The sequence below is a fragment of the Sphaerodactylus townsendi genome, linkage group LG06, assembly GCF_021028975.2.
Source record: "Sphaerodactylus townsendi isolate TG3544 linkage group LG06, MPM_Stown_v2.3, whole genome shotgun sequence".
Lineage (NCBI taxonomy): Eukaryota > Metazoa > Chordata > Lepidosauria > Squamata > Sphaerodactylidae > Sphaerodactylus > Sphaerodactylus townsendi.
Window position 1 is genome coordinate 57785163 of NC_059430.1, and position 24399 is coordinate 57809561.

Below are 24399 nucleotides of genomic sequence, written 5' to 3' on the forward strand. Positions count from 1 at the left end.
CCAGCCATTGTGGGTCAACATTGATTTTGAATGCCCTAAGGAACCAGTTCTGTAGGAATTTCATTCATAGCCTTGGAAAAGCAGACAATGGATTTTACTGAGGCCATTAAACCCAACAGCTGTTGGATGGTGACAGGTCTCTGAAAGTGATTATGGTACAATCTGGTCATCAGGCTTTGAATCACCTGAGCCCTCTTAATGGGTGTGTGTGTGTGTGAATGGCACAGCTCTTCTCTGAGTTTAAAACAGTGCCAATAAACTCAGTCTTATGAGTGGGCTGTAGCTTGGATTTGATGTGATTTACCACAAGCCCCAGGGTTTGAAAGGTATGCGAAGTGGCAGCTATCTGGTGCTGCAGACTGCCAGTTGGGAGACAAAGAGCCAGTCTTCCAAGTACAGGAAAATGGTGCAGGCCTGTAAGGACAGGTACTCTACTGCCACTGTCATTACTGTAGGGAAGATCTTTGGGGCAGATGATAGACCAAACAGCAGTACACAGCTCATAAACAAGGTCACCCACAGCAAACTTCAGGTATTTGCACCAATTAACATGGATGGCTAAATGAGAGTAGACACCTGTGACGGATTAGCCTCTTATGGGGTTAATTTGCAATGGTGCAGTTAGTCAGAGCAAAACACTACAGTAACAGCCAGAGCGCAACCTGATTGGCTAGGCTGTAAGGCTATAGCTGGTAGCCACAGATAGGGTGTGCTGTCTGCTATAAAAGCACGAAGAAGCCTGTCAGTGGTTCTTGTTGGGGAACTGAGACTGAGCAGAGAGACACGCAGATTCAAGAGTCAGACACGGATCATGTCAGCTCACAGTTCCTTCAGTCTGGAGATTGTGTCTAGTGGCAGTGAGGCCAGTAAGAGACAGGGAGAGGAAGGCTAGGGAGCCATTTTCCTCTAATCTCAGACTGTCAGGGAGGAACAGTGTTTGTTATAGGTTAGATAGCCTGGATCTCTGGAATAGGGAAACTTCATGTGGGGGTCCTCCTAAAGTTAATGATCATTCCCTTTTGGTGATAAAGGGCGGGTGAACTAGGAGTGTGCTTGACTGCGGGTGGAGAGTTTTCCCTCAAGAGGCACCTGTGGATGAATAAATCTGTTCTGAAAACTGTGCTGTAACATCTAAGAAAGAAACATCTACCTGTGAAACCTAAAATGCTTTTGAAACCTCTCTGTTCCATCTGAGAAGCTAAACCAGTCTGTAAATAAAATTTAGTTTTGTTTTAAACTTCAACCAGTACCAGGGTGTGACTGATTGTCAGAAAGGGGTAGTACCTGTACGATTTCAAATCCATTCCCCATAAACAGAGTTTCCCTCCATTTTTCCTGAAGGCTCTGTTTTCTCCTCAGAGTGAGAAGGGGTTGTTGTAGCATCCTTCAGGTCTATTACTGCAAACGAGCCACCCTTACTCTGTAAGGGGATAGTATCAGGCATAGACAGCATGAGGAACTTCTTAGGGGTAATGAAGTTATTCACACCCTGGAGAACCAGGATAAGGTGATGTTTACCATCCCTTCTTTTGTATAAGGAAATAGCTGAGTAAAGCCCATCCCAAGGGAAGCGTGGAGCACTTTAGAGATACAGCCCTTATTTAAAAGGATGGTCATCTTTGACACAAGGCATCAGAACTGGGAAAAATAGGATAAACCTTTGAAGACAGAGGACACAGAAAGGAACTCCAGAAAATAACAAGTTTTAATGACAAATAGTACCCAAGTGCCTGAACAGAATAACAACCAATTGTGTAAAAAGCTGAGTAAACAATTATCAAACTGCAAACTGTCAATAGCATCACATAGTCATGCCCTGACTTTTGGCTCGCAGAAGGCATCCTCTGAGGGGACCCATTCTCTTTTTTTCCTCTGCCCTTGGCTGGGACTTGGACTTATTATATTGGGAAGGCTTAGGCCTGTATTGCCCACCCTGTTGCTGCTGCCCATACTGGAAGTAGGAGCTATATTTAAACTGCTTGCCTAGATAGTATTTGATGCAAAGCCATACCTCGGACAGGACAAGGAGCTACTCGCTTGGGCTGGTTGTGAAATCCACAGGGATTTTGCCATCAACCAGTCTTTTCGAAGACCATGCAGCACATCATTAGTACTCTCAGGAAATAGCTGCTTCCAATCAAATGGCAGGTCCTCCACCTGGGATTTTACAACCTATGACAAGGTATAGGAAAGGATCCATGCATGGTGATGCATGAACATGCTGGAGGCAACCACACTGGCGGAGCCATCAGTGACATGCTTGGCTGCATTAATTTGTGATTTGGCCAGTTTGTACCTTCTGCCTGTAGGAGGTGTAGCGACTCTACTGCATCCCGTTGGATGCTATTGAATGGAGGGAGGGGGCAATTTTCCCCACAGGATTGATACTGCACCATCCTGGCCGAATAGTTCGCAACCCAGAGCTCCATTGCACCCATGGAATACATATGATGCCACAGGGTGTCCCATTTCCTCCTGTCCCTATCCAACGACACTAGCACCATCCCTGATTTAGACTTGACAGGCACTGCTTTAACCACCAAGGAGTTAGGGAAAGGATGTTGGTAAAAGAAGTCTGAGTGAGTCATGAAACTTATAAAAATTCTTAGTCTTTCTAGTGGAGGCTGACCCCGAGGCCGGCTTATCCATATGTCTGTAGCTATGTGGAGGATACCATCCAGATCTGGCAGCTTGACCTGCAAGGGGTTGACTTCCTCTACAATGTCCATGATTGGGTTTGCCATCTTTAGAACCTCATGAACGTAGGTAACATTCAGAGCTTGAGCCACCTGGATGAGCTGATCAAAATAGCTCTCGTGTGCCTCTGACCAGTCTGAACACTGTCTCAAGCTCCCCAAGGAGTCATCATGGGCAGTTCAGATTAAGAGCCCGAGACCTCCCCAGAACATCTCTGTGACTCAGATGAATATAGGATAGCCAGAGGAACGAATCTCAGGGAGGGTAGGCTGAACCTGGACCAGTCATGCCTGTTAGCCGCACCCAAGGCTGACACCTCTCTGTAATAAACTGAGCCAGGCCCTCCACTGTCAGCCATGTTGGTATGCCTGCAGAAAAAAATGGTGTATTGCCAGATGCCCAGGGGATGTGGTGAAAAATGTGGCCTCTCCAGAGACTGCTGTGGTACATAGGACAAAGAAGCCCAGTCCATATGTTCCTCCTCCAAGGATAAGTGGACCTCCCCAACTGATGGGATAGGCGAGTATAACATTAGTCTTACCTGTGAAGGAGACTTCTCCATTGAGCAATTGAGGACATCTGGGTTCTGTTGATCTCCATTCAGGAAGGCAGGGGTTAATCAAAATTTCTCCCAGGCTCCTCCGCCTTCTGTAGGTCCGCCTTCTCTCTCTCGCTCTCCAGTTCTGGTCTCTCCAAAAAGCAGTACACGACTGAAGAACAAACTTGTAGATAAAGAAATTCCCGGGCAAACGGCCTCCCATGACAGAGTAGGAGTTAACTAGTCCAGGAAAAAACTACAACAAACTAGAGAACGATAACACCTAAAAAATTTATCAGTAAAAAACGGAGGGTTGATCCCTGAGAGATAAAATTCTCTACAGCAAGAAAAAGAAACTTACAATGGTATGAAAAAATCGGAGAGGATGTGAGTCCCTTTGGGTGGGCAGATGTCCTCAATTGCTCAATGGAGAAGTCTCCTTCACAGGTAAGACCAATGTTATTTCTCCATTGAGCAAGAGGACATCTGGGTGTCCTCCCCTAGCAGTGTCACAGTACTTTAAAGGGTGGGGTCGAAATCTTCTCCTATGATGTGCTGTAGCACTCTGCGGCCGTAGTCTGCATCGGCCGCACTGTAGACATTCAGCCTATAATGTCGAACGAACGTGGAAAGAGAAGACCACGTCGCTGCCCTACATATTTCAGCCACGGGCACGTTATTGTTAAAGGCTGCGTTGGTAGAAGCATTACGGACAGAATGAGCCGTAATCCCAACTGGGATTGCCATTTTCTGTACTCTATATGCCTCGGCTATACATTCTCTCAGACATTTACTAATGGCGGGGGAGGAAAGTTTTTGACCTCTATTATGGTTAGCTATCGAAATGAACAAGGACTCTGAGCGTCTGAACTCTTGGGTCCTAATCAGAAAGGCCTTCAAGGCTCTCCTGACGTCAAGCTTATGCCAATATGCCTCCTTAGGGTGTTTTGGATCTGGGCAAAAAGTAGGTAAGAATATCTCCTGTCGTCTATGGAATGTAGAATTAACCTTGGGAATGAACGCAGGGTCCGTACGCAGGACCACCTTATCCTTGTGGAATACACATAGTGGGGGTTTGATTGAAAGTGCTGCCAGCTCAGAAACCCTTCTGGCAGAAGTGATGGCAATTAAAAAGACTACCTTCATTCTGAGGTGTTTTAACGGAATGTCCATGATGGGCTCAAAGGGAGATGTAGTAAGTGCATGTAAGACAGTGTGTAACCTCCACGTTGGAAAATGGTGGTTGACTGGTCTATCTTTCAAGGAGGCTCCCCTGAGGAACCTGACAATGTGTGGGTGAGAAGTAGGAACAAAACCTTCCAGTCTAGGAAGTACTGATGTCAGTGCTGCCACCTGTCTGCGAAGGGTATTGGCTCTAAGACCAGATTCCAAGCCCTCCTGTAGGAAGGCTAAGATGTCACTGATCTTGGGTTCTGTAGGCGGGACCTTTTTTCGCCAACACCATCTGACAAAAGCTTTCCACGTGGTGTTATAGATTCTCTTGGTGGAAGGCCTTCTTGAAGCTAGGATAGTGTTTAATACGGCTGTGGAATAACCTCTAGACACTAATTGTCGCCTTTCAATCTCCAGGCGGTCAAGTTCAACCGCTTTGGATCTGGGTGAAAAATGGGACCCTGACTGAGCAAGTCTTGGTGAAGCGGGAGAGGTAAGGGTTTGTGTACTGACATCTGTAAAATGTTGGTGAACCATGGGCGTCTGGGCCACCAGGGTGCCACAAGAATGACGTCCGCTTGTTCCTCCTTGATCTTCCGTAGGAGTCTGGGGATCATGGGAAAAGGAGGAAAGGCATAAAGAATTCCGGGAGGCCATCTGGAGGATAAGGCATCCGTGTTTTCCGCTTCCGGGTGGTGAAACCGAGAGATGAATCTGGGAAGTTGTCTGTTCAGATTGGAGGCAAAGAGATCCAGTACTGGAACTCCCAATCTTCGAGAGATCCAATGAAAAATCTCCTCCTTCAGGTGCCATTCTCCTGGGTGTATGCACTGCCTGCTCAACCAATCTGCCTGAATGTTTAGATTGCCCTGGATATGTTCGGCTCGGATGGAGGATATGTGGGTCTCTGTCCATTGGAACAGTAGAGTGGCTTCCCTCTGTAGGTCTGCCGACCTGGAGCCCCCCTGTCTGTTCAGGTACGATTTGGCTGCTGTGTTGTCCGTCCGTACAAGAACGTGGGCTCCTACCAACAAGTGTTGAAAACATTTGAGGGCAAGACGAATTGCTCGTAGTTCCAATACATTGATGTGAAGACGGGTTTCCGCTCTCGACCAAGTGCCTTGAACTGGAATGCCCTCTAGTGTCGCTCCCCAGCCCTGAAGGCTGGCGTCCGAAAACATCTGTTTGGTGGAGGGTATCCAAAAAACTCTTCCGATGTTTAGGTTGGACTTTCTTGTCCACCATAGGAGACTGATCTTGACCGGTCTTGGGACGACAACTAATCGATGCACTTTGTTGGAGATAATTTCCTGAAAAGGTAGTAAAAATCTCTGGAGTGGTCTGGACCTGAATCGTCCCCACTGAATGGCCTCGGAGTAGGCTATCAGTAAGCCCATCAAACTGGCAAGATTGAGAATCGAGCATTTGTTCTTGGTAAGAATCTGATGTATTTTTTCCCTCAGGATCAGTTGTTTTTGAAGTGGGACTAGAATCTTGCATGACTGGGTATCTATTATGAAACCCAGATGTTCCAGTCTCTGTAGCGGGATCAAGGAGCTCTTTTCCCTGTTTACTATGAAGCCGTGTTTTTCTAGGCATAGTATGGTCTCCTGAACGTCTGTTAGTGCTTGATCCCGAGAACTTGACCGGATCAGTATGTCGTCGAGATAGGGATGTAGCCTGATGTTTCTTTCCCTGAGTAGGACTACTAGATTGATGAGTAGTTTGGTGAAAACCCTTGGGGCAGTGCAGAGCCCAAACGGGAGAGCCCGGAATTGGAAATGATCTTTTCCTACACCAAACCGGAGGAATTTTCGATGGCTCTCGAATATGGGAACATGTAAGTAAGCTTCGGACAGATCGATTGAGGTGAGGAACTCGTTGGGTTGGAGAGAGTCCGCGATGGAGCGCAGGGTCTCCATTCTGAAACGTCTCAGTTTGACAAATTGATTGACGTATTTTAGGTCTAAAATTGGACGCCACTCCCCATTTTTCTTGGGCACCGTAAAGAGGATAGAGTAAACTCCCTGCTCCCTCTGTTCTACTGGTACAGGTTCTATCGCCTCTATTTCTAGGAGATGGGAAATAGCTTTCAGTTTCCTGAATCTTTTTTCTGGAAGTTTGGATACTGGAGACATCATGAAACGTGGTAGAGGAAGAGAGAGGAATTCTATTACGTAACCGTATTTTACTATTTCCAGAGACCATGCGTCTGTGTGGGAGGCTTGCCACGCCTGGCAAAACTTTAGGAGTCTTCCTCCCACTGCATAGTGCTTGACGTCATGCTTTGGATTGGCGATTGTCTTGATTGTAACGTTCGGGGCCTGTGTTCTTCTTATAGTGGAAGCCCTTCTTGGGTTGCTGTCGACTCTGGTTCCAGTAAGGACGTCGAAAGTTGTCTCTTTTGAATTGACTAGATCCCTGTTGTGGACGAAAGCTGGAGTTGGAGGATTGTTTTCTGTCGAAGGCACGAAAAGGCTTTGGCAGATGTTTAGGCTTCTCCTTGGGGTCTACTAAGAATTCTTTAAGGTCTTCCCCGAACAGCTTCTCGCCCTGAAAAGCGCACTCCGAAACCATAGATTTGGACCTCCAATCGGTTTGCCACATTCTCAGCCATAATAGTCTACGAGTAGCAACTGCAGAAGCCATAGAACGGGCTGAAAAAGTGACTGAATCCAAGGTAGCATCAGCAGCGAAGCTGGCAGCTTTTAGCATTCTGTTAACTCCCTCTATGGCTTTGGTCTCCGTAGGGGGAAGAAGTTCCAGTACCTTCCTTGCCCAAACGATGGATGCTCTGGAGACAATGGAGGCAGTAGCAGAAGCTCTGATGGCCATAGCGGCTGCTTCATGAGTTCTCTTGCAAAATTGCTCTGACCTTCTGTCTTGAAAATCTTTAATCTGTCCTCTGCCATCCTTGGATACTAGGCCTGAGCTCTGCAGCGCAGCTACGGGGCCATCTATAATGGGGACTTGTAAAATATTGTTAGCATATGCAGGTAAATCATATAACTTGCGTAAGAAATTGGGGCACCGCTTGTTGGCTGCTGGTTTTTCCCATTGGTTAATAACTTGTGTCTCAAAATATTCCGGAAAAGGAAAAACCTTCTTGGCATTAGGGTTGGAAGGAAAAAATTCCCCATCCCCCTTGTGGAGAGATGTGGCCTTGCGCTTCGAGGAGCCCTCCCCACTTTGTGCTTCCCCCAGGTGTAAGGCAGCAACAGCTTTTGACAATAAGTATTGATAATCATCCATCTGGAAAAGGCGAGAGGATTGCGCAGTAACCTTCATATCCTCTGCATCCTCCTGGTCTGATAAAACCTCCCCTTCCTCCCTGCTGGGTGGCTCTGCATCTGAAGAACTCCCAGAGGGTTCAGGAATTAATCTTGGCCTTTTAAGGGCTGCTTTGGTTTGCCAAGAAGGACCAGCTCTCTTATTGTCTCTGATTACTTGTTTAGAAAGAGATCCTATGGAGCTGGAAGGGGGGCTTGCTGGACAAGGGGCCGTCTGAGCTCTGTAAAGCTCAATCATTTCCTCCCTCATAACAGCTCTTTCCTGTTGTAGAGCTCCCTTAAGAAAGTCAAATAATTCAGATTTTAATTCTCTCAATGAGAGCTTACCGCCCTCCTGTAGTCTCTCTGCGGACTCCTCCTCCTGTTGTGGTGCAGCCATAATAGAGCCCTGACCCGGGACACCAGGGTACATTGGGCTATTGTGCGAACCGCCATGGCCGCCAGCCAGTTTGCGCGCGCTTTTTTGGCGCGAAGAATCAGCCGGGTGGGAGCCGTCTGCTTGGCGCGTCTCTCCCACTGAGAGGGCTGCGGTCGCTTTTTCCTGGCTGAATTCTGCGTTGCCCGCTCCGTGCTGGGGGCGTCCGCAAGAATCCTCGCTGTCTTCTTCTGAAGACAGCAGAGTCTCTCCCCGTTTCGGCATTGCTCAGCGATCCGACCGAGAGGGGAATGAGGAGGAAGAGTCAGCCGCCTTTTGGCGCCAAAAGGAGCAATGACGCGACTGCCGATCAATGCGGCCGGTCGGGAGGAAAAAAACGCTGAGCCGTTTAAATTCAGGGGACTCGCGTTGCTCCCAGCTCTGTCTCCGGCGCCAGAACAGAAAAGAAGAAGAGAAAAAGTTTTCCCTTAACGAAAAAATCAACTCAGTGGCTGCAAGAACAGCCACTGTAGCCTGTCCTTCCTGAGGCAGGGAAACAAACTGGAGAGCGAGAGAGAGAAGGCGGACCTACAGAAGGCGGAGGAGCCTGGGAGAAATTTTGATTAACCCCTGCCTTCCTGAATGGAGATCAACAGAACCCAGATGTCCTCTTGCTCAATGGAGAAGTGCCTGTTTCCCCCTTCTTGCTTTAGAAGGGGAGACTGAACAATATGTTACACCCAAAGACTGGAGGGATCGCTGTTGTGGCAAGCATCCTCTTTTGGCTTGAGCAGGTCTGCCCTCCACTGTGGTAACAAGTTGGGGTAGAAGCCTGCCTAGAGGAGGTTGATCTAGTCTGCCAAGGGGGAGCCTTTTCCCCTTTCCAAAAGGAAGGGATAATAATGCAACCAGGTTAGTCAGGGCCCTTGGGTGAGGAGTGAATCCCTTCAAGAAGGGGGCAAGTGCTCTCCTTGAAAGCTGCACTCAAGTGTCTTGTTTTGCACTTGGCCTTCTTAGGTGGAACACAGACCTGGCCTGGTGACCATCCAATTGCTGTAGCAGCAGACTCCATGTCCCTGGAAAAGCCTTTGTCAGCTGCCTCAGGTTGGAGCGCTCACTCACAAACAGCAACCTCCAACCAGGCCGCCCGGTCTTTGCACACCTTGGATGAAAAACATCCACATGCCTTACAGGAGGCAATTACATGAGCCTCTCCTAGGCACAGCAAACACTTTGAATTGTTGTCCACTGGCAAGTGGTTAGTAATGCAAGAGTGGCAGATTTTAGCTGGTGCTATCTTGTTTCCAAAGTGGTACAGCAAGAATACAAGTTCTAGACTATAACCCAAAAATCAAATGAAAATGAAAAAAAAAACAGTGCTAAACTAAACACCAAAGAAGTCAACTAATCTATAGCTAACAACTGCATGAATGCAAACAAACAACAACAAAAAGGCTGGAAAGCACTGAGAGAAATGCTCAGCTAACCATGAAGACAAAGTACCTCTGTTCCACACGGCAGTGAAGAGAGATCTGGAGGGACAGTGTACTCCTGCCCTGGTCACATGATCCTGGGTGGGAAAATCACATAGTCCAGGAGAATGACTGGGTAGAGGGAGCACTCATCTAATGGCTAAAAGCTCTTTTAAAGCTAATTAATAAGCTTTGCAGCTGGCCTGCACAAGGGCAGTCCCACAAGTAGGACTGCACAGAGCCCACATCATGTTCTTTGGATGAACATCATGTTCTTTGGATATTCTACAGTTAATCTGAATGTAATATTAGTTGCAGTGTTGACATGTCTTCAATCTGGTGTCTGGTTCTTTGACTAATGAAGTCATTTCAACTGGGTTCAGTTCTGTCTTATCTACATTCCTATGTTGCCATTAACTAGGTGCTTAATCTGTTTCAAAGTAAAAATGAATTTGCTTTTTTACAAACATTTCCATTTTCCAGATTTGCTATAAGAATGAAATGGAAGGAGAGAACCATATATACCATCTTGGAGTAAGAGCAAGATAAAAATGCAATAAACAGATATCACTAGCTCAAAAAGATATAGAAATCTACCCCTTTTGCAAACAGAGGGACAATCTATCTGCAAACAGATCACAAAGACCTATGTTTCTAAACCCACGCAAATAACTGAAGATCACAACTATTAATTATGCCAGTAACAGATATTTTGGGAAGTAGTTCGTCATCCAGTTAAAGCTGTGCCCAGCCACCTTATCCTCCTCAAACTGTTTCAGATGATCTGCATTATCCCGTTTTCATACTCTAGAAACAGAGGGAGAATCTGAAACATGTAATTCACAGTCTCTGCTGTGTGTGCTGGGGAAAGCTTCTACAGCAGTGGTGTAGTGGTTAAGAGCAGGTGCACTCTAATCTAGAGAACTGGGTTTGATTCCCCACTCTGCTGCTTGAGCTGTGGAGGCATATCTGGGGAATTCAGATTAGCCTGTGCACTCCAACACAGGCCAGCTGGGTGACCTTGGGCTAGTCACACTTCTTCTGAGCTTTCTCAGCCCCACCTACTTCACAGGATTGGGGGCGGGGGATGGAAAGGAGATTGTCAGCCTTTTGAGTCTGATATAAATCCAAGTCTTCTTCTTCTTCTACATGGACTTGGGTGCCCAGCAGTCAGTACAAGTATTCCTTCAACCTTAAGAGAAGTATACTGCATCTTTGTGATTTAACGATTTGTATGTTTATCTGAACTGTCATTTATTAAACAAAAGCAATGTGAATGGAAAAACTGTGTGCAAAGTTTTTCAACAATACCAACAATCTCTCTCACCATTTTTATTCATGCAGTAGATAATTAGAATTAGTCTTCCAAGATGTTTTGATAGGTACTAGTATCAACAGCCTTTTAAAAGGATTAGATAAATTCATGCAATAATTGTTACGATATCCAGACTTGTAGTTGAATATTTCTCGGTACTGTGTGCTAGAGAAAAACACAGTAATCAGAATAACAAATCTATTTCCCTAAAGTTTGTTTCCTATGTACATTATTAGCAGCTGATCCAACAATTATCTCAGGGGTATGGCTGCAAACACTTCTACGTGAATGAGACTTTTAAAAGTTGATGGCAAGATTTGAATAAGTTTGCCATATGAGCCAATATATTGTACACCATGCTATGCTGCACTACCATAATGGGCTAACAATTCTAGGGAGGCCTTTAACCATACAGTATGTGGAAAATACATTCAAATGTTACCATAAGCATGCAAAGCCCTGACTACAAAGAAATGGTTTTCAGGAGCAATATTACGACTAAAGTAATGCTTGAATGCTTTGGGTATTGCAGTTGATTCCATACAGCCCAGCTTTTTATTTTGGAATCATACCTGGGGAGCTTACAAAATATTTGTCTTCCCCGACATTTTCTTTTAGCTTTATTACTCAGAATATAATCATAGAAGACTTATCTTTAGAAAAAACTCGGTGAGGAATAATATATTATACAGCACGTTTTCCTTTCAAAACTGATGCATTGCAAAGGTTAAAGAGGTTAACAAGGCTGATTCTTGGGCTCAGGCCGACTGTATGGTAATTCTTTTAATTTTTTAGGCTGAGCCACTGTGCTGTCATAAGTAAGGAGTGTGAGTAATGTACTTCTTCACACATGAAAGGGCTTCAGCAAACATCTTAATTTTCTAAAAGTAACAGATTCTACAGCACAGTACTACAGATGAATTTCAGCAATTATATTTTAATTCACAATATATACTTAAATGGATGAATATGTTTATTTTAAATGGGCTTTGCTAGTTTTCATATAATCATCTAGGTTTCAGAGATTTCCAGTGGTTTCAACACAGTGACACCAACAGAGGTTTATACTTGTGCCCTCAAGCAATATCTACAATTCCTGCTGTCACAACTGTGATGTGTAAGAAAAAAGGAGAAGCAATTACAAGGTACCTACACACTATTTTCCCTTTTCATTTTTGTTTGCTGATACAATACCTTTTTTTAGGAACATGGATGCTTCTTTCATTCAGCACTGGTCTAGTTATTTTGAAACATGCAAAAGAAGAAATGCTCTACATAGTGGAGAATTTTTAACCGTTTCAGGGATAACACATTCTATTAACTCTAAAAGATCAACCATGATTGGATGATTCCTAACGTACATAATTAACACTCCTTTATTTTATGTATCCAAAAGTTATAAAATAGTCTATAAGGTAAGTACTTGAATATCTAAACTGCATAGAGCAGGAAGCATGTTCATTAATTGTGAACCTACCATAACTAACCAGAAGCAAGCAAAAGAAAACTACTAGTATATATTTTCCTTCTCAAATCTCAGTATTTTTCATTTCCAACAGAACTATTTAAGCAAAACTACAGGAAGATTTCACATGAAAAGATATACTTACAAGTCACTCAAAGTTATCTACAAGCACTAAAGCATTTATCTTATTTGCCCCATCAAAGATGCATCTTTATCATAAACTTACATGAACCTTTTGAAGACTGAGAGTAAATTATATTTTCACTCTCAGCCACAGTAATCAACAGTTACCTCTAGACTTGGTTTCTGTCACTCACTCTATGCAGGACTATCCTTGAGGCTGCTCCAGAAGTTGCAACTGGTCCAGAATGCAGCTGTTCAGGTTTTTATGAGGACCCTTTGAAGAGTACTTATATAACCTGTGCTCTGGCAGCTGCACTGGCTTCCAGTTGTTTTTCAGATCAGGTTCAAGGTCTCAATGCTTACCTTTAAAGCCCTAAACAGACTCAGACTTTCATCTCTTCGGGATCACCTTTTCCAAAATACTTCCCAGAGAGCCCTTCCTTCATTTGCAGACAACATACTTGTGGTTCCTAGCTCAAAAGTCATCTGGCTGTCTTCAACTAGGCCTAGAGTCTTCTTGACTGTGGCCCCAGCCTGGTGGAACTCTCTGTTGAAGGAGACCTGGGCTATTAAAGAGCTGGCTTAGTTCCATTAGACCTGCAAGACTGAGATATTCCACCAGGCCTATAGTTGAGGATAGAGCCAGTTAAATGGCTAACTGCATGTCAGCTGGATCATGGGTCCCCCTCTCCATTTGTTTGCTACCCAGTCCCTTCACCTGGCAGTTTTCCCAGTTACTACTTGGGTTGCCACCAGTTTTCTGTAGGTCATCACTAAATTTAATTCAGGATGATTATTAGCTGTTTTTATAATTTTATTTGATTTACTGTGGTTTTAACAGTTTTAATTCTTGTATCATTTTGTTGTGAGCCTCTTAGGAGGAGAATGGGATATAAATATAAGTAATAAATAAATAAACAAACCCCATACACTTACAACAATCTCAAGGTGGATAACTATATTAGTCGTGAATAGTAGAACAAAATCCAAGCCTGTTCACACCTTGAAAACCAACAAGATTTTCCTGAGCATATGCTTTTTTTGAGTCAAAACTCACTTTGTCAGGTACAAATGTTATCTGATGGTGAGTTTGACTCACAAATATGTATACCCTGGAAAATTTTGTTGGTACTTAAAGATTGCTACTAAACTCACATTCTTTTTAACAATCTCCAGGACTCTACAATCACCTCTGTGATGTAATCATTCATAATAAGATTTGTGTTCCTGAAAACCAAATGGTGAAAGTGCAATCTAAAAGTGCTGGAAAGAAAACTTGTTCCTGGTTGTAGAGATAAGCTACATTTCTCAGTGATGATGTGGGGGGGGGGGGGGGGTGTATTGGATCCTAATGGTGTCATACAGCAGTTCCTTCAGCTTCATGCTTCTAAAATCCAGAAATTTTTCCTACAGAATTCCCAAGTCATAACATGCAGCTGTTCTTTAAAAAAAATTGTTTTTTAAAAATCCTTCTTTTACCTGTTTCTGTTGCTGGAAATCCAATCTGAGATTAATGTTGCAGCCTGTTGGTGGCAATGCTTATTGCCAAAACTGCAAGCCAGCATAATGACTTCACGGCGTAACTCCCTGGTTATTAAAAAATGTAAACAAAAAAGCATTACAGGCATGTTAATAAATAAATATGCTCAAGAAGTACCACGTGATAATACCTAATTATCTGATGAAGTGAGCTGTGACTCACAGAAGTTTATAGCCTGTCAGAAATTTTGCTAGTCTTTAAGGTGCTACTGGATTCTTGCTATTTTCTACTATCTAATTACCAAGTTAATTAATGAACTATATTAGCAAGTAGTTAGCAGTAGATCGTAAAATGAGAGCCTGGCTTTTTCCACACAGCAAATGAATAGGAACCCGCTTTCCTGTTTTTGCGTTCGCATGCATTCGTGTAGGCAGCAATTGGAGCCCTCAGAAACAATGTGGATTGCTGTTGTGCTTTTGCATGGAGGCGAGCCTTTTAATTTACCTCCCACCAATGTGCAGCTACGCAGGCATGCGCAAATGAACCCCCACAGTCATGTTGATGTCTCACAATACCATTTGCACCTGCGTGGCTACGCAGATGTAAGCTGGGAAATTTTCAACAAAGGAAAGCGCAGCCGAATAAAGCACCTCCTGCCTGGCCGCTCCCAGCTCAGGATTTTTCAAAAGACTCGCGGATAGTGTGATTCTCAAAAAACCTGGTTTGGGGGAAATGACACGGGCCTGACTAGCTTTAGGGGTGGGATCCATGCCAACTCCCCTCCCCCCAATGGTTCTTTTACCGTCTTTAAGCTGTCTTTATTAGCCCATGTGGAACGGGCCTCCGTGAACCATGAGTGATTTCTCTCCATCTGTCTGTTTTTATCCCTTCCCCAGGGAGCTGAAAATCGGGCAAGTGGTTCTTTTTGTTTTCACAACAATCCTATGAGGTAGGTAAGGCTGAGAAAGAGTGACTGGCTTTACATCATCCAGGAAGCTACATATCTGAATGGGGAGTTGAATCTGGATCACCAAGGTCTTAGTCCAGCACCCTAATCACTGCATCACACTGGCTCTTGCAGAGTTTTCTCTATTCTGTTGTTATGACATTTTTCTGCTACAACTCTAGTCATCTTTTTAGTAAAAAATAAGGATTTTGAGAATTTGGTAATAGATTTCACATGTAAAAAAGAACGTATATTCTTTTGAGATTTATAAATATATTTATAATGGCTGCTATAGAATTTAATGTTTTTATTTTTGTTGCCAATGAAACCAAACATGCCTATGCAACATAACTCAGTCCCCATACTTCAAATGCACAAAGTAAGTGTATTGTCGAAGGCCTTTATGGCCAGATTCAACTGATTCTGGTGGGTTTTCTGGGCTGTGTGGCCATGGTCTGGTGGATCTTGGTCCTAACGTTTTGCCTGCATCTGTGGCTGGCATCTTCAGAGGTCTTCCCTCTGTGATACACCTCTGAAGATGCCAGCCAGATGCAGGCGAAACGTTAGGAACAAGATCCACCAGACCACGGCCACACAGCCCGGAAAACCCACTAGAATCAGCACAGAGTAAGGTTTGAAGGAATTTTGTTGTTGCTGTTTTTTCAGCTGTGATGTAATAACAATAATATTCAGCACTATGCAGTCTCCAAAAGGCCATTAAAAAAATACTAAACTTAGAGGGTTTTTTTTCACAGTCTATAGCGATGGTAACTTCTTAGTAATACAGCCTCAAGAAAAATCAAGAAAAAAGAGGGCACAATCCAACCACACAAGAAAGTGTATTTTTACTTACTATTTTGTTAAGTTCTCATGATCATAGCCATTTTATATGATTTTAGAATCTTTTGTCTGTTCATTTATTTTAACAAACACAGCTTTAATGGAATTGACTTTCTTCCACCAAGGTAATCAGGACTGTTAAACGAGTTAATTGGGAGAGCATTCCTTTTGGTGTCTGTAATTGATTTCACCTGCAAACCACTGAGATAACAACCATTGTTATGACTTAATTGGGCAATCCCATTGGTTCAAATGTATCACATGGGTTAGAGTTTTACTATATTTTAATATGCTATTCAGAGGGATCTATCTTTTTTGGCTGGCTATTCTGTTACCCTGTATCTTGAATCATTGCTTTGATTGAACTTTGCATTCTTTGAACTCTGTTTCTGACTTGGAAAAAATTCAGCTTGCTGCATGGAACAAAGGCAATGCAGAAATGAACCTGTCTGACAGGTCTCTGTTGGGACTTTGCTTGATTATATTAGCCACTGTAATTTTCCAGCTTTTTTTTTTTGGTTCTATCTGCACTTGCAAATATTAGTGCCATTGAACTGTTCTTTTTCTTTAATAAAGCCAAAAACTATTTTCTATTCTTTGTTTGATGTGGAGTGTTTGGTTCAGAGCGAAAGCGAGTGAGCACTTGGGAACCTTGACACTTGGTATTTCAAGAGGTTAAAAAGTCCTTAATCACCTCTCATGAAAATCAGTGGTCTTGGTTGGGTGTGTCCTTTCCCCGGGGGGGGGGGGGACAGTTCTAAAGTTGAAGCATAAATTAAGATTCTACAATTCAGGTTACTACAAGTATTTTTTTTTAAAAAAGTATGACAGTACTCATGCTGGTAGGAAGCTTGGAAGGAAGCTTGAACAAAGGATTTCTCCACATTGTTTGTTGGCCATCCAAGTTTCAGATACATTGAAGCAACTTGTCTTAATATATATTCCTGGAAGGCAGAAAAAAAACCCATTGAATACTTTCTCATAATTAAAAGTACAATTCTTCATTCAACTAACAATATTATTAAAATCATTACAACTTAAAATATACTTTCAATCTGGTACTGGAATACTTCTACATAATACTTTATGATCAGTGGTGGTCCATCTTTTTGACAAGTGTGCCACAAGTCAGGTCCAGAGGTGAGATGACAATCTGAAGAAGATATGTAGACATCCATTTGTAAATCTAGTAAATGCTTCAAGTGTGAACATAATTGTTTGTGATATTTGATAGTTGCTGGAAATGTCTCATCTGATAATTATTTTTGCTTCCTACTGTCTTATTTCATTTTCCCAGGCAGCAGGAATGGCTGCAAGGGCAGAATGTGACATGGGAATCATAAGCACTGGTAGAGTGCCATCTATGCACCCTTTTAAGTCCATTCAAATCAACTGTGCTTAGAACTGTAGTGTCAGTATGTATATGCCTGGCAGGGCCCTTGTCCAGCTAGAACACTTAACTCATCTTCCTACCAAACACAATTGTCATGATTGTCTGGGCATGGTTTTTACTTTCTTTCTCTGCATGTCTCATGGCTTTGTGAAAGTTTGTCTCCCATAATCATAAAGATCTCTAGTGTACTGTGCATGTGTACACTTTAACGTAGGCCTATTCTAAATACACGAACAACACCTGAGGCAAACCATCAGGGGACTAATATATTGGAAAGGGCAGATGGAGGATCCCATCAGTGATGTCATTATTCTGAACATTTCATTCTATTTGGATAGAGAAGGAAGAAGATACATTCAGCCGCTCCCCCTGCCCCCTGAATCCAATTGAAACAACTATGATTTCTTAGTGTAAACAGCTTTGATTCTGAGATTAAATAATCTGGCTCATTTTTTAAAAATGACAAATGACCTGAATCAGATTCCAACTTTTGCTTCTGCACATCTTTGCTGTAGATCAAACTACATAGGAAATCCATCTTCCCCTGTGCATTGGTGACATTTTCTGTCTAATCTTAAGAAGAAACTGGCAAAAGAAACGAAAGCAAAGTGCAGGAAATTAAAGAGGCAACAACGGATCTGTTGACTTCCGGAAGCCAGTATTATGGAGTCGTTCAAGTTTCAGTCTAGGAGCACCACAGTTCTCTGTTGTCCATGCCTCTCATAACATGTCTTTCCTGTTTTGGCTACCAATACTATAAATGCCAGATGAGTCCAGAGGAGTTCACATACGATGTGCTTACATGATTATCTACATTAAAATCTGGGGGACTTTCAGTTCAGCCTTGGGTTTAGTACAGTTAAAATCCCACTGATTTTAATATAAAACATGAACTTCATGGTCCCTTGGGAATAAATAGGGCTTAAAAGTGCTTAACATTAGGAGGATCTTGCTTTAAAACATGCAATATATATCTGACAATGTATATCTGACACAGGTATGATAACATGCTGGTTCTTCGACAGGCTGGTATTTACTTGGGCAAGGCTCGTGTTGTTTTAAAAATGCATGGTTGAGTAATGTCCATCATTAAACATTTATAAGTGACAGATTTAGGTCACACAGAGAGATGAAACTGATAAGCTCGGATGTCCTTATATACATAGAAATAGTCAACTGATGTAATAATATTGAATAATATGAAACACATTCTAAGACTGGACAATTTAATAAGATCTGTATTTCATGTCCTTTTAGTTGCTGACATTTCAAAAGCCAAAGACAAAGGCAGGGTAATAAGCTCTCTACTTCTGACCTACACACAACAGGAACCTTTACTTTCTGTATCAAGTTGAATTGTATGTCTCTGTCACTACAGTCATATCATAATTTTCTTGCTGCCAGATTTCCTGTTTCTTTTTAAAGACACATAAATGCAGCCATAAAAATGTATTTTCAGATTATATTAGCACAATAAAAGAATGAATATCTTTTATTTACATGGCAACATATTCAGCTGCATGTTATGACAGGAGGAAAGGAGATACACTTTCTTTAGTATGTAAGTTATTCTGGAGGCTAAAAATTAAGATCATTGTTGTAAGCTGTTGCATGAGATCCTGGGAACAAGTGAACGTGATAAAGAACCACCCAGCAATACTTTTACTATAGTTATTTACTAAAATTTCATTTTGTTGCTGGCAGGCTAAACATAGAATGAATATACAACATGGAAGGAAACATACATTAGATATTGCTATTCAAGATAAAGGTTATAAATATCAAAAAAAAATTCCCCAAAACCAAAGGTTTCAACCAGCTAAAGTTCACAGTTCAAATCTATGCATGTTTACTCAGAAGTAAGTCATGCTTCACTTCAAGATAAGCCAGTGGAATTCACTTCAAGAGAAGTCAGCAGAGGTCTGTTGCTTTTCAGTGGTGGATTCTGCACAGGCCAGATATGACAGGTGTAGGACGTTATAATAGCGAAGAGGCTTTTATTCGATGATGGGGAACTTCGCCTAAGGAATCAGTGGAGAGGGATTCCGGAAATATTTTAACTTTCCGGTTTCTGCGTGGTGGGATTCAAATAATTTAACAACTGTTTGTTTACAAGCACCATTTTAACAACTGGTTCTGCCGAAGTGGTGCGAACCTGCTGAATCCCACCACTGACAAGTCCCATTCCCAAAATGAGTCTGGCCCATTTTATTCTCCTCAACCCGGGATTTAAAAAAATGACTAAACCAGTGATGCTTTTGCACTGGTGCCGAGGGTTGAATGGCACTTAATGTGAACACAGCAGAGAGGAACCGCTTTATTTTTTCCCTCACTTCCACCTTATTCACTTCAGGTTTGCGGGCAAAGTGCTTCTATCAGGGAGAATCGCATGCAATCACCATTCTGTGCAGATGCTTTCCGGCTTTTGTTGGCCAGGCGATTCTCTGAGCACTCAACAGGGTACAGAGTCCCCTAAGAACATTTTTTCCCTGGAGAAGTGAGTTTGAACTGATCTACAGCTACATGTTCATTATTGCCCATCCATTGCAGGGAGGTCTCCTTTTTTATTCTTTTGTATTTTCACATGCACAGCTTCAGATGCAGCTAATTGGATTATGGGACAATTGGCATGGCTGCGGGGGTTCCTTTCTGTATGCCTAGCGCAGCTACATATGTGTTGCAGGAAATTAAAAAAAGAGAAGTATCTCCATGCGAAGGTGTGAAAGCAACTCAGATTGTTCCCATGGGCTCCAATCGCTGCCTCAATGGGTGAAGGGCACACATGTGAACAGGAAAAAGAAAAACAGGGTCCTTTAAAACAACTGCAACCCATTATACATATGCTGTGCAGAATCCACCAGTGGAAATACTTAAGCATGCACTTACATTTCCTGCTAAAATCAATGAGACTTAAAGTTAATATAAATTAGCCCAAAGTAAATTTGTAGTGTTTCCACATAATCAGTAAATTTCATAATAAATGAACATTTTTCTCATTAGTTTCACTTAGTCTGTTGTGTCTTATCTGAAACTGTATCCCCCTGCACGTAGGAAAAGGCAATTCTTTCTCCAAACAGCTGTAATTGTTCTGCGGGGAATGATTATGACTCCCACTAGATAATTTAGTGACATAAGAAGGATAAGTATTACCTACAGACTTTTTATTTGTCTGTGGTTCCTGCTCTTCTTCTGCAGGGGAAATCTATGTTTAGCCATATTTTTAAAATAGTCTCATAACATGTAACCCATAATGTGAAATAATGGTTTAATTAAACTAACTATAGTTAACTGGTCATCCAAACCCAAGCCACCACACTACTTGGGTATTTCAAACACAACATTTTGAAGCTGATAGATTAACTACAGTTGTGGTAGAACTGGCCCGCTTTGCCCAGCAGGCTCTATTCCACCTCTATCAGGGGTTGCCACCTTTTCTTGGAAAGGGCTTGTTTTCGCTCTCTCTGGGTAAACTGCTGTCACCACCTGACTGTTTGAGGAACTTCCTGCTGGGGAGGGTCAGCCCCCCCCCCAGCCTCCTTTCGAACTCTGAGGCCTAGCCTTGGTTTCCCGCTTCCTCTCTCCTGGGTTCCACAAGGCATATTGGAGGCCGTGGAGGAACAGCTGCTTGCCAACTGCCAGACTTTCTACTGGTGCCCTCCTATTCTGATAGCACATCCACAGCGGTGGAGGCCTACATGGTTCAGAGAACTGTTCCCCACATCTAGGGTTCAAAAGTATTTATTAAAAATAGAATGGTTACAAGTATGTTTTAGCACTGCACCAGATTGAGCAAGGGTTTCCAAAACAAAGGAGATATAAACGCAATTCCTCTATCCCTCTTTCTATACGTATCCTACTTGCTGGTACTATAGGGTAGGCTCTTAAGCTTAGAAGGTTACAATCCTCACAGAGTTCCCATTACTTGGAAGACTGGGTCAACTTCCTGGGCAAGCACATGGTCCCAAAATGGCTGCTTTCTCCAGAGCCCAGGCACATACTTCTGCTTCCTTCAGTGGCCCAGCTAAAAGAGCTCCCCCTCTCTACTCACATAAGTTTTATCAGTTCCCTGGCCCCACCCCTCTCTCAGGGTCACTTTGGGTTAAGGTATCTTTTCCCCGTAGGTCAGATAGCTCTTCCTGATGTCCCTCTAGCATTTTTAAAGTCCTCCAAATCTATGATATCTGCTTGGAGAAGGAGAGGAAAAAAGGGGGGGAACGAAGGAGCCATTTCCTCACAACAGTCTTAGCTATTATTTTGCATTATGACTTTGGTCTGTTAAAGGCTCTTACTGGTAACAAGAAGAAAGGGAAAATATCCTTACATTGAAGATGTTGTAGTTTTCAGTTCGGTCCAACAATTTATCTAGAGGATAAAGAGCTTGGCTGGCAGCATGCCAAGGCAGAAATTCCTTTTCCTTAGATAGGTATTTTATAATCTCCAGTGGAATATTCTGAGGCAAATAGCCAGCTCTGTACAACCAAGAAAAGTACAGTTAATTATTATTCAGGAAAAGATACTAATGATACTAGAAAGTGATGTAAGCTTTCCCTTGTTTACATACAAGGCAGAAAGCATGATTATTTCATCATATCATGAAATACAGCCAGTATGATTTAAAAAGTCTTCAGTCAGTTCTGTCTTTTAAAAAGAACCTATACATCATAACAATATCTAAAATTTAAAATAATTAATGTCTACAATTTTAAATGAATTGCAAGATTAGTGAAGTTTTTATTGGAGAAATAAAACGTTTTTTGTAGGAGAATTTTTTAAGGGTAGAAAACAGAGAGTAACATTTCACAAGTTTTGCATACTGTGGAAATTCTCTGCAAGTCAAGGGTAACAAGGAAAAACTGGGGGCAGACCAGGAAGGAGATCTTGGGGTTATGGCAAATAAATCTGTGAAAATGTAAATCCAGAGTACATCAGTGATAAAAAAAAGCAAATTCTACACTTGGGATTATTAAGAAACAAAATAGCCAGTATCATAATGCCCTTGCATGCTGCCAGTACAGTTAAGATCGCTACATCTCAACAAGGATACCACAGCTCTGAAAAGGGACACAAATGACAACTAAAATGATCAAGGAGTTAGAGCATCCTTCCTCTAACAAAAGGCTAAGGAATTTTCAGCTTTTTGGTGTAAAGAAAAGATTTCTAAGGAAAAATAATTATGAATGGGATGGAGAAAGAGGTTAGAGATAATTTTGACTTCTTCCTGTCTGTGGGGAGTAGACTAAGGATAGACAAAAGGAGGTTTTCTTCATTCAAAGTGAACCTGAAAATCAACTGATGGTAATTAAATTCTACTTCCACCAGATGTAGTGATGGACACTAATTTTGCTGGATTCAGAAGAAGACTGTACAAATTCATGGAGTGTACACCATCAGCGGCTATTTAGCCATGATGACAAGATAGAGTATCTATAATCTTCCGAGTATCAGTTCTGCAGACTACTTTGATGACAAGCTGTAGCTTCTATATCATGCTTGCAGGGCTTCTGGGGTATTTGACTGCATGTGTAAAAAAGGAAGCTAGACTAGATAAAGCACCCTTTCTTATGTTACTATTTTGAATAAAAGTCATGAACAATAAAGATGCATTACTTTTCTCTTTCCCACTTAAATTTAGCCAATGTCCCAAACCTATAATCAGAAAAGGCTATCTTCAGTGAATATACTTAAAAGTCTTGAATATGATCTATCCAAAACTGATTTAACCAGATAAATCAGACTTTCTGTTTGCTCAATAAGACATACAAATAAACTAAACCAACTCTCATCAGTCACACCTCCTACTATCTCTACTTCGTACTAGGCCTTTTCAATTGAAAGTGAAGTCAATATTTTCAGTGAAGAAACCAGCAGTGTTAGGAGGCGTTTGGAAAATCTGTTGTACTGATAGAGAGACCCATATTTAATTTCCACTATATTTTATATAACGCTTCATAGGAGCACACTAGTGTGCAACAGAAATTTCTGATTACATGGAGCATCAAAAGCTTTCTTGATTTGCTGATTTTGTTAGGACACCATGGTGAGGTCCTCATTCAGGCAACAGTGCAACTATTAGTGCAGGTGTAAGGGCAAGCAATGGCCTGGCGTTACATAAGTTAGACCTATGCCTTCCTGCTTCTCTGGTGCACTACAATTAAAGTCATTGCTTTTGGTGCAAACCATAATTTGGGTTTAATGATAATCCATTAATTTGTTCTAAGCCAAAGAAGTCACCAACTGATGTAAAAGCAATCATGTGAGAGAAGAAACAGTGTAAAACTTCCTTTCTGAATTCCCAGCTTCCAATTAAAAAACTAACAAACCTCTTTTCCTGTAGGCGATATAGGGAATATATCCTAGCGGATTTCTACTAGATTGCTTTGGAAGAAACAGGGAAGGAGAAGCAGCTGGATAGTCTGCAGCTAAATCAGCTAATCATTAACTAATTGTATTCATTCTTATTTGCTCTGTTCTGTATGTTTTACTCTCTGAGGCCTTTTGTTTATTTCTCTTGTCTTTAATGCGGGCTGTGCCAAGTGAGAGCATCAGTCAGAAAATCTGAATGATATTAATACTATTTCGGTGTCTTTTCTGCTTTCTGCAGTATAGTCATCTGCTTCAGGAGTAGATGGAGACAAGAGGTGGCAGGAACACAAACATTAATGGCCAGTATCATTCAGCCTCGTATGTTTTCATCATGAACTTCTGTAATTTGCCTACGTTAAAGTGTACACATGCACAGTACACTGAACTATTGTTTGGCATTACATCTGAATCAACCCATTGTCTTTGATAGAATAGAACACCCCATTGTGGTACTCATGGGTGACATGAGCCAACACCTTTTCTGGCACCCACCAAGTGTTTGGGGCCAGGCAGGGCTTTTGCCCAGCAAGGGTTCTGAATGGCTACTGGAGACCTTATTGGCTGTGTAGCTTTTTTAAAAAACAAAACAAAACATTGCTTTGGCAGCAGCTGCCATCACAGCACAAGAATCTTCACTCTGTGACTGAAGTAAAGTTACCCCCAACCATTTTGTGGTTGGCTCCACCTCTTGCCACAGCCATTTTGTAGCTGTGTCCACCATGCTGTGTCAAAATTCCAAAGTTGCCCAAAGGCTCAAAAAGGTTGGGGACCCCTGGTGTAGAAAGACTGCTGGAGCATGTAAGATGAACTCCAAGCTCATCAAATCCTAACCAAAGTTTGGTCCCTATACGTTTTAAAATAATTTGATGTTTATTATTTAGGAGTCACTAACTAACAGAAGGAATAGTAATTGGAGAAGTACTGTGACTCAGAGAAAAAAGAAAGCAGC

General features: G+C 42.2%; 1 protein-coding gene across 1 annotated transcript in view; it reads right to left on the reverse strand.

The window, feature by feature from the left end:
• TRHDE (thyrotropin releasing hormone degrading enzyme) overlaps positions 1–24399 on the reverse strand; it is a 329142-nt gene that overhangs the window by 28653 nt on the left and 276090 nt on the right. Inside the window, exons 13-15 of the mRNA XM_048502230.1 lie at positions 21409–21556; positions 16529–16638; positions 13908–14015 (exon numbers count right to left, since the gene is read on the reverse strand). Coding sequence (XP_048358187.1) covers positions 13908–14015; positions 16529–16638; positions 21409–21556 — 366 coding nt within the window. The remainder of the gene's footprint in view (positions 1–13907; positions 14016–16528; positions 16639–21408; positions 21557–24399) is intronic.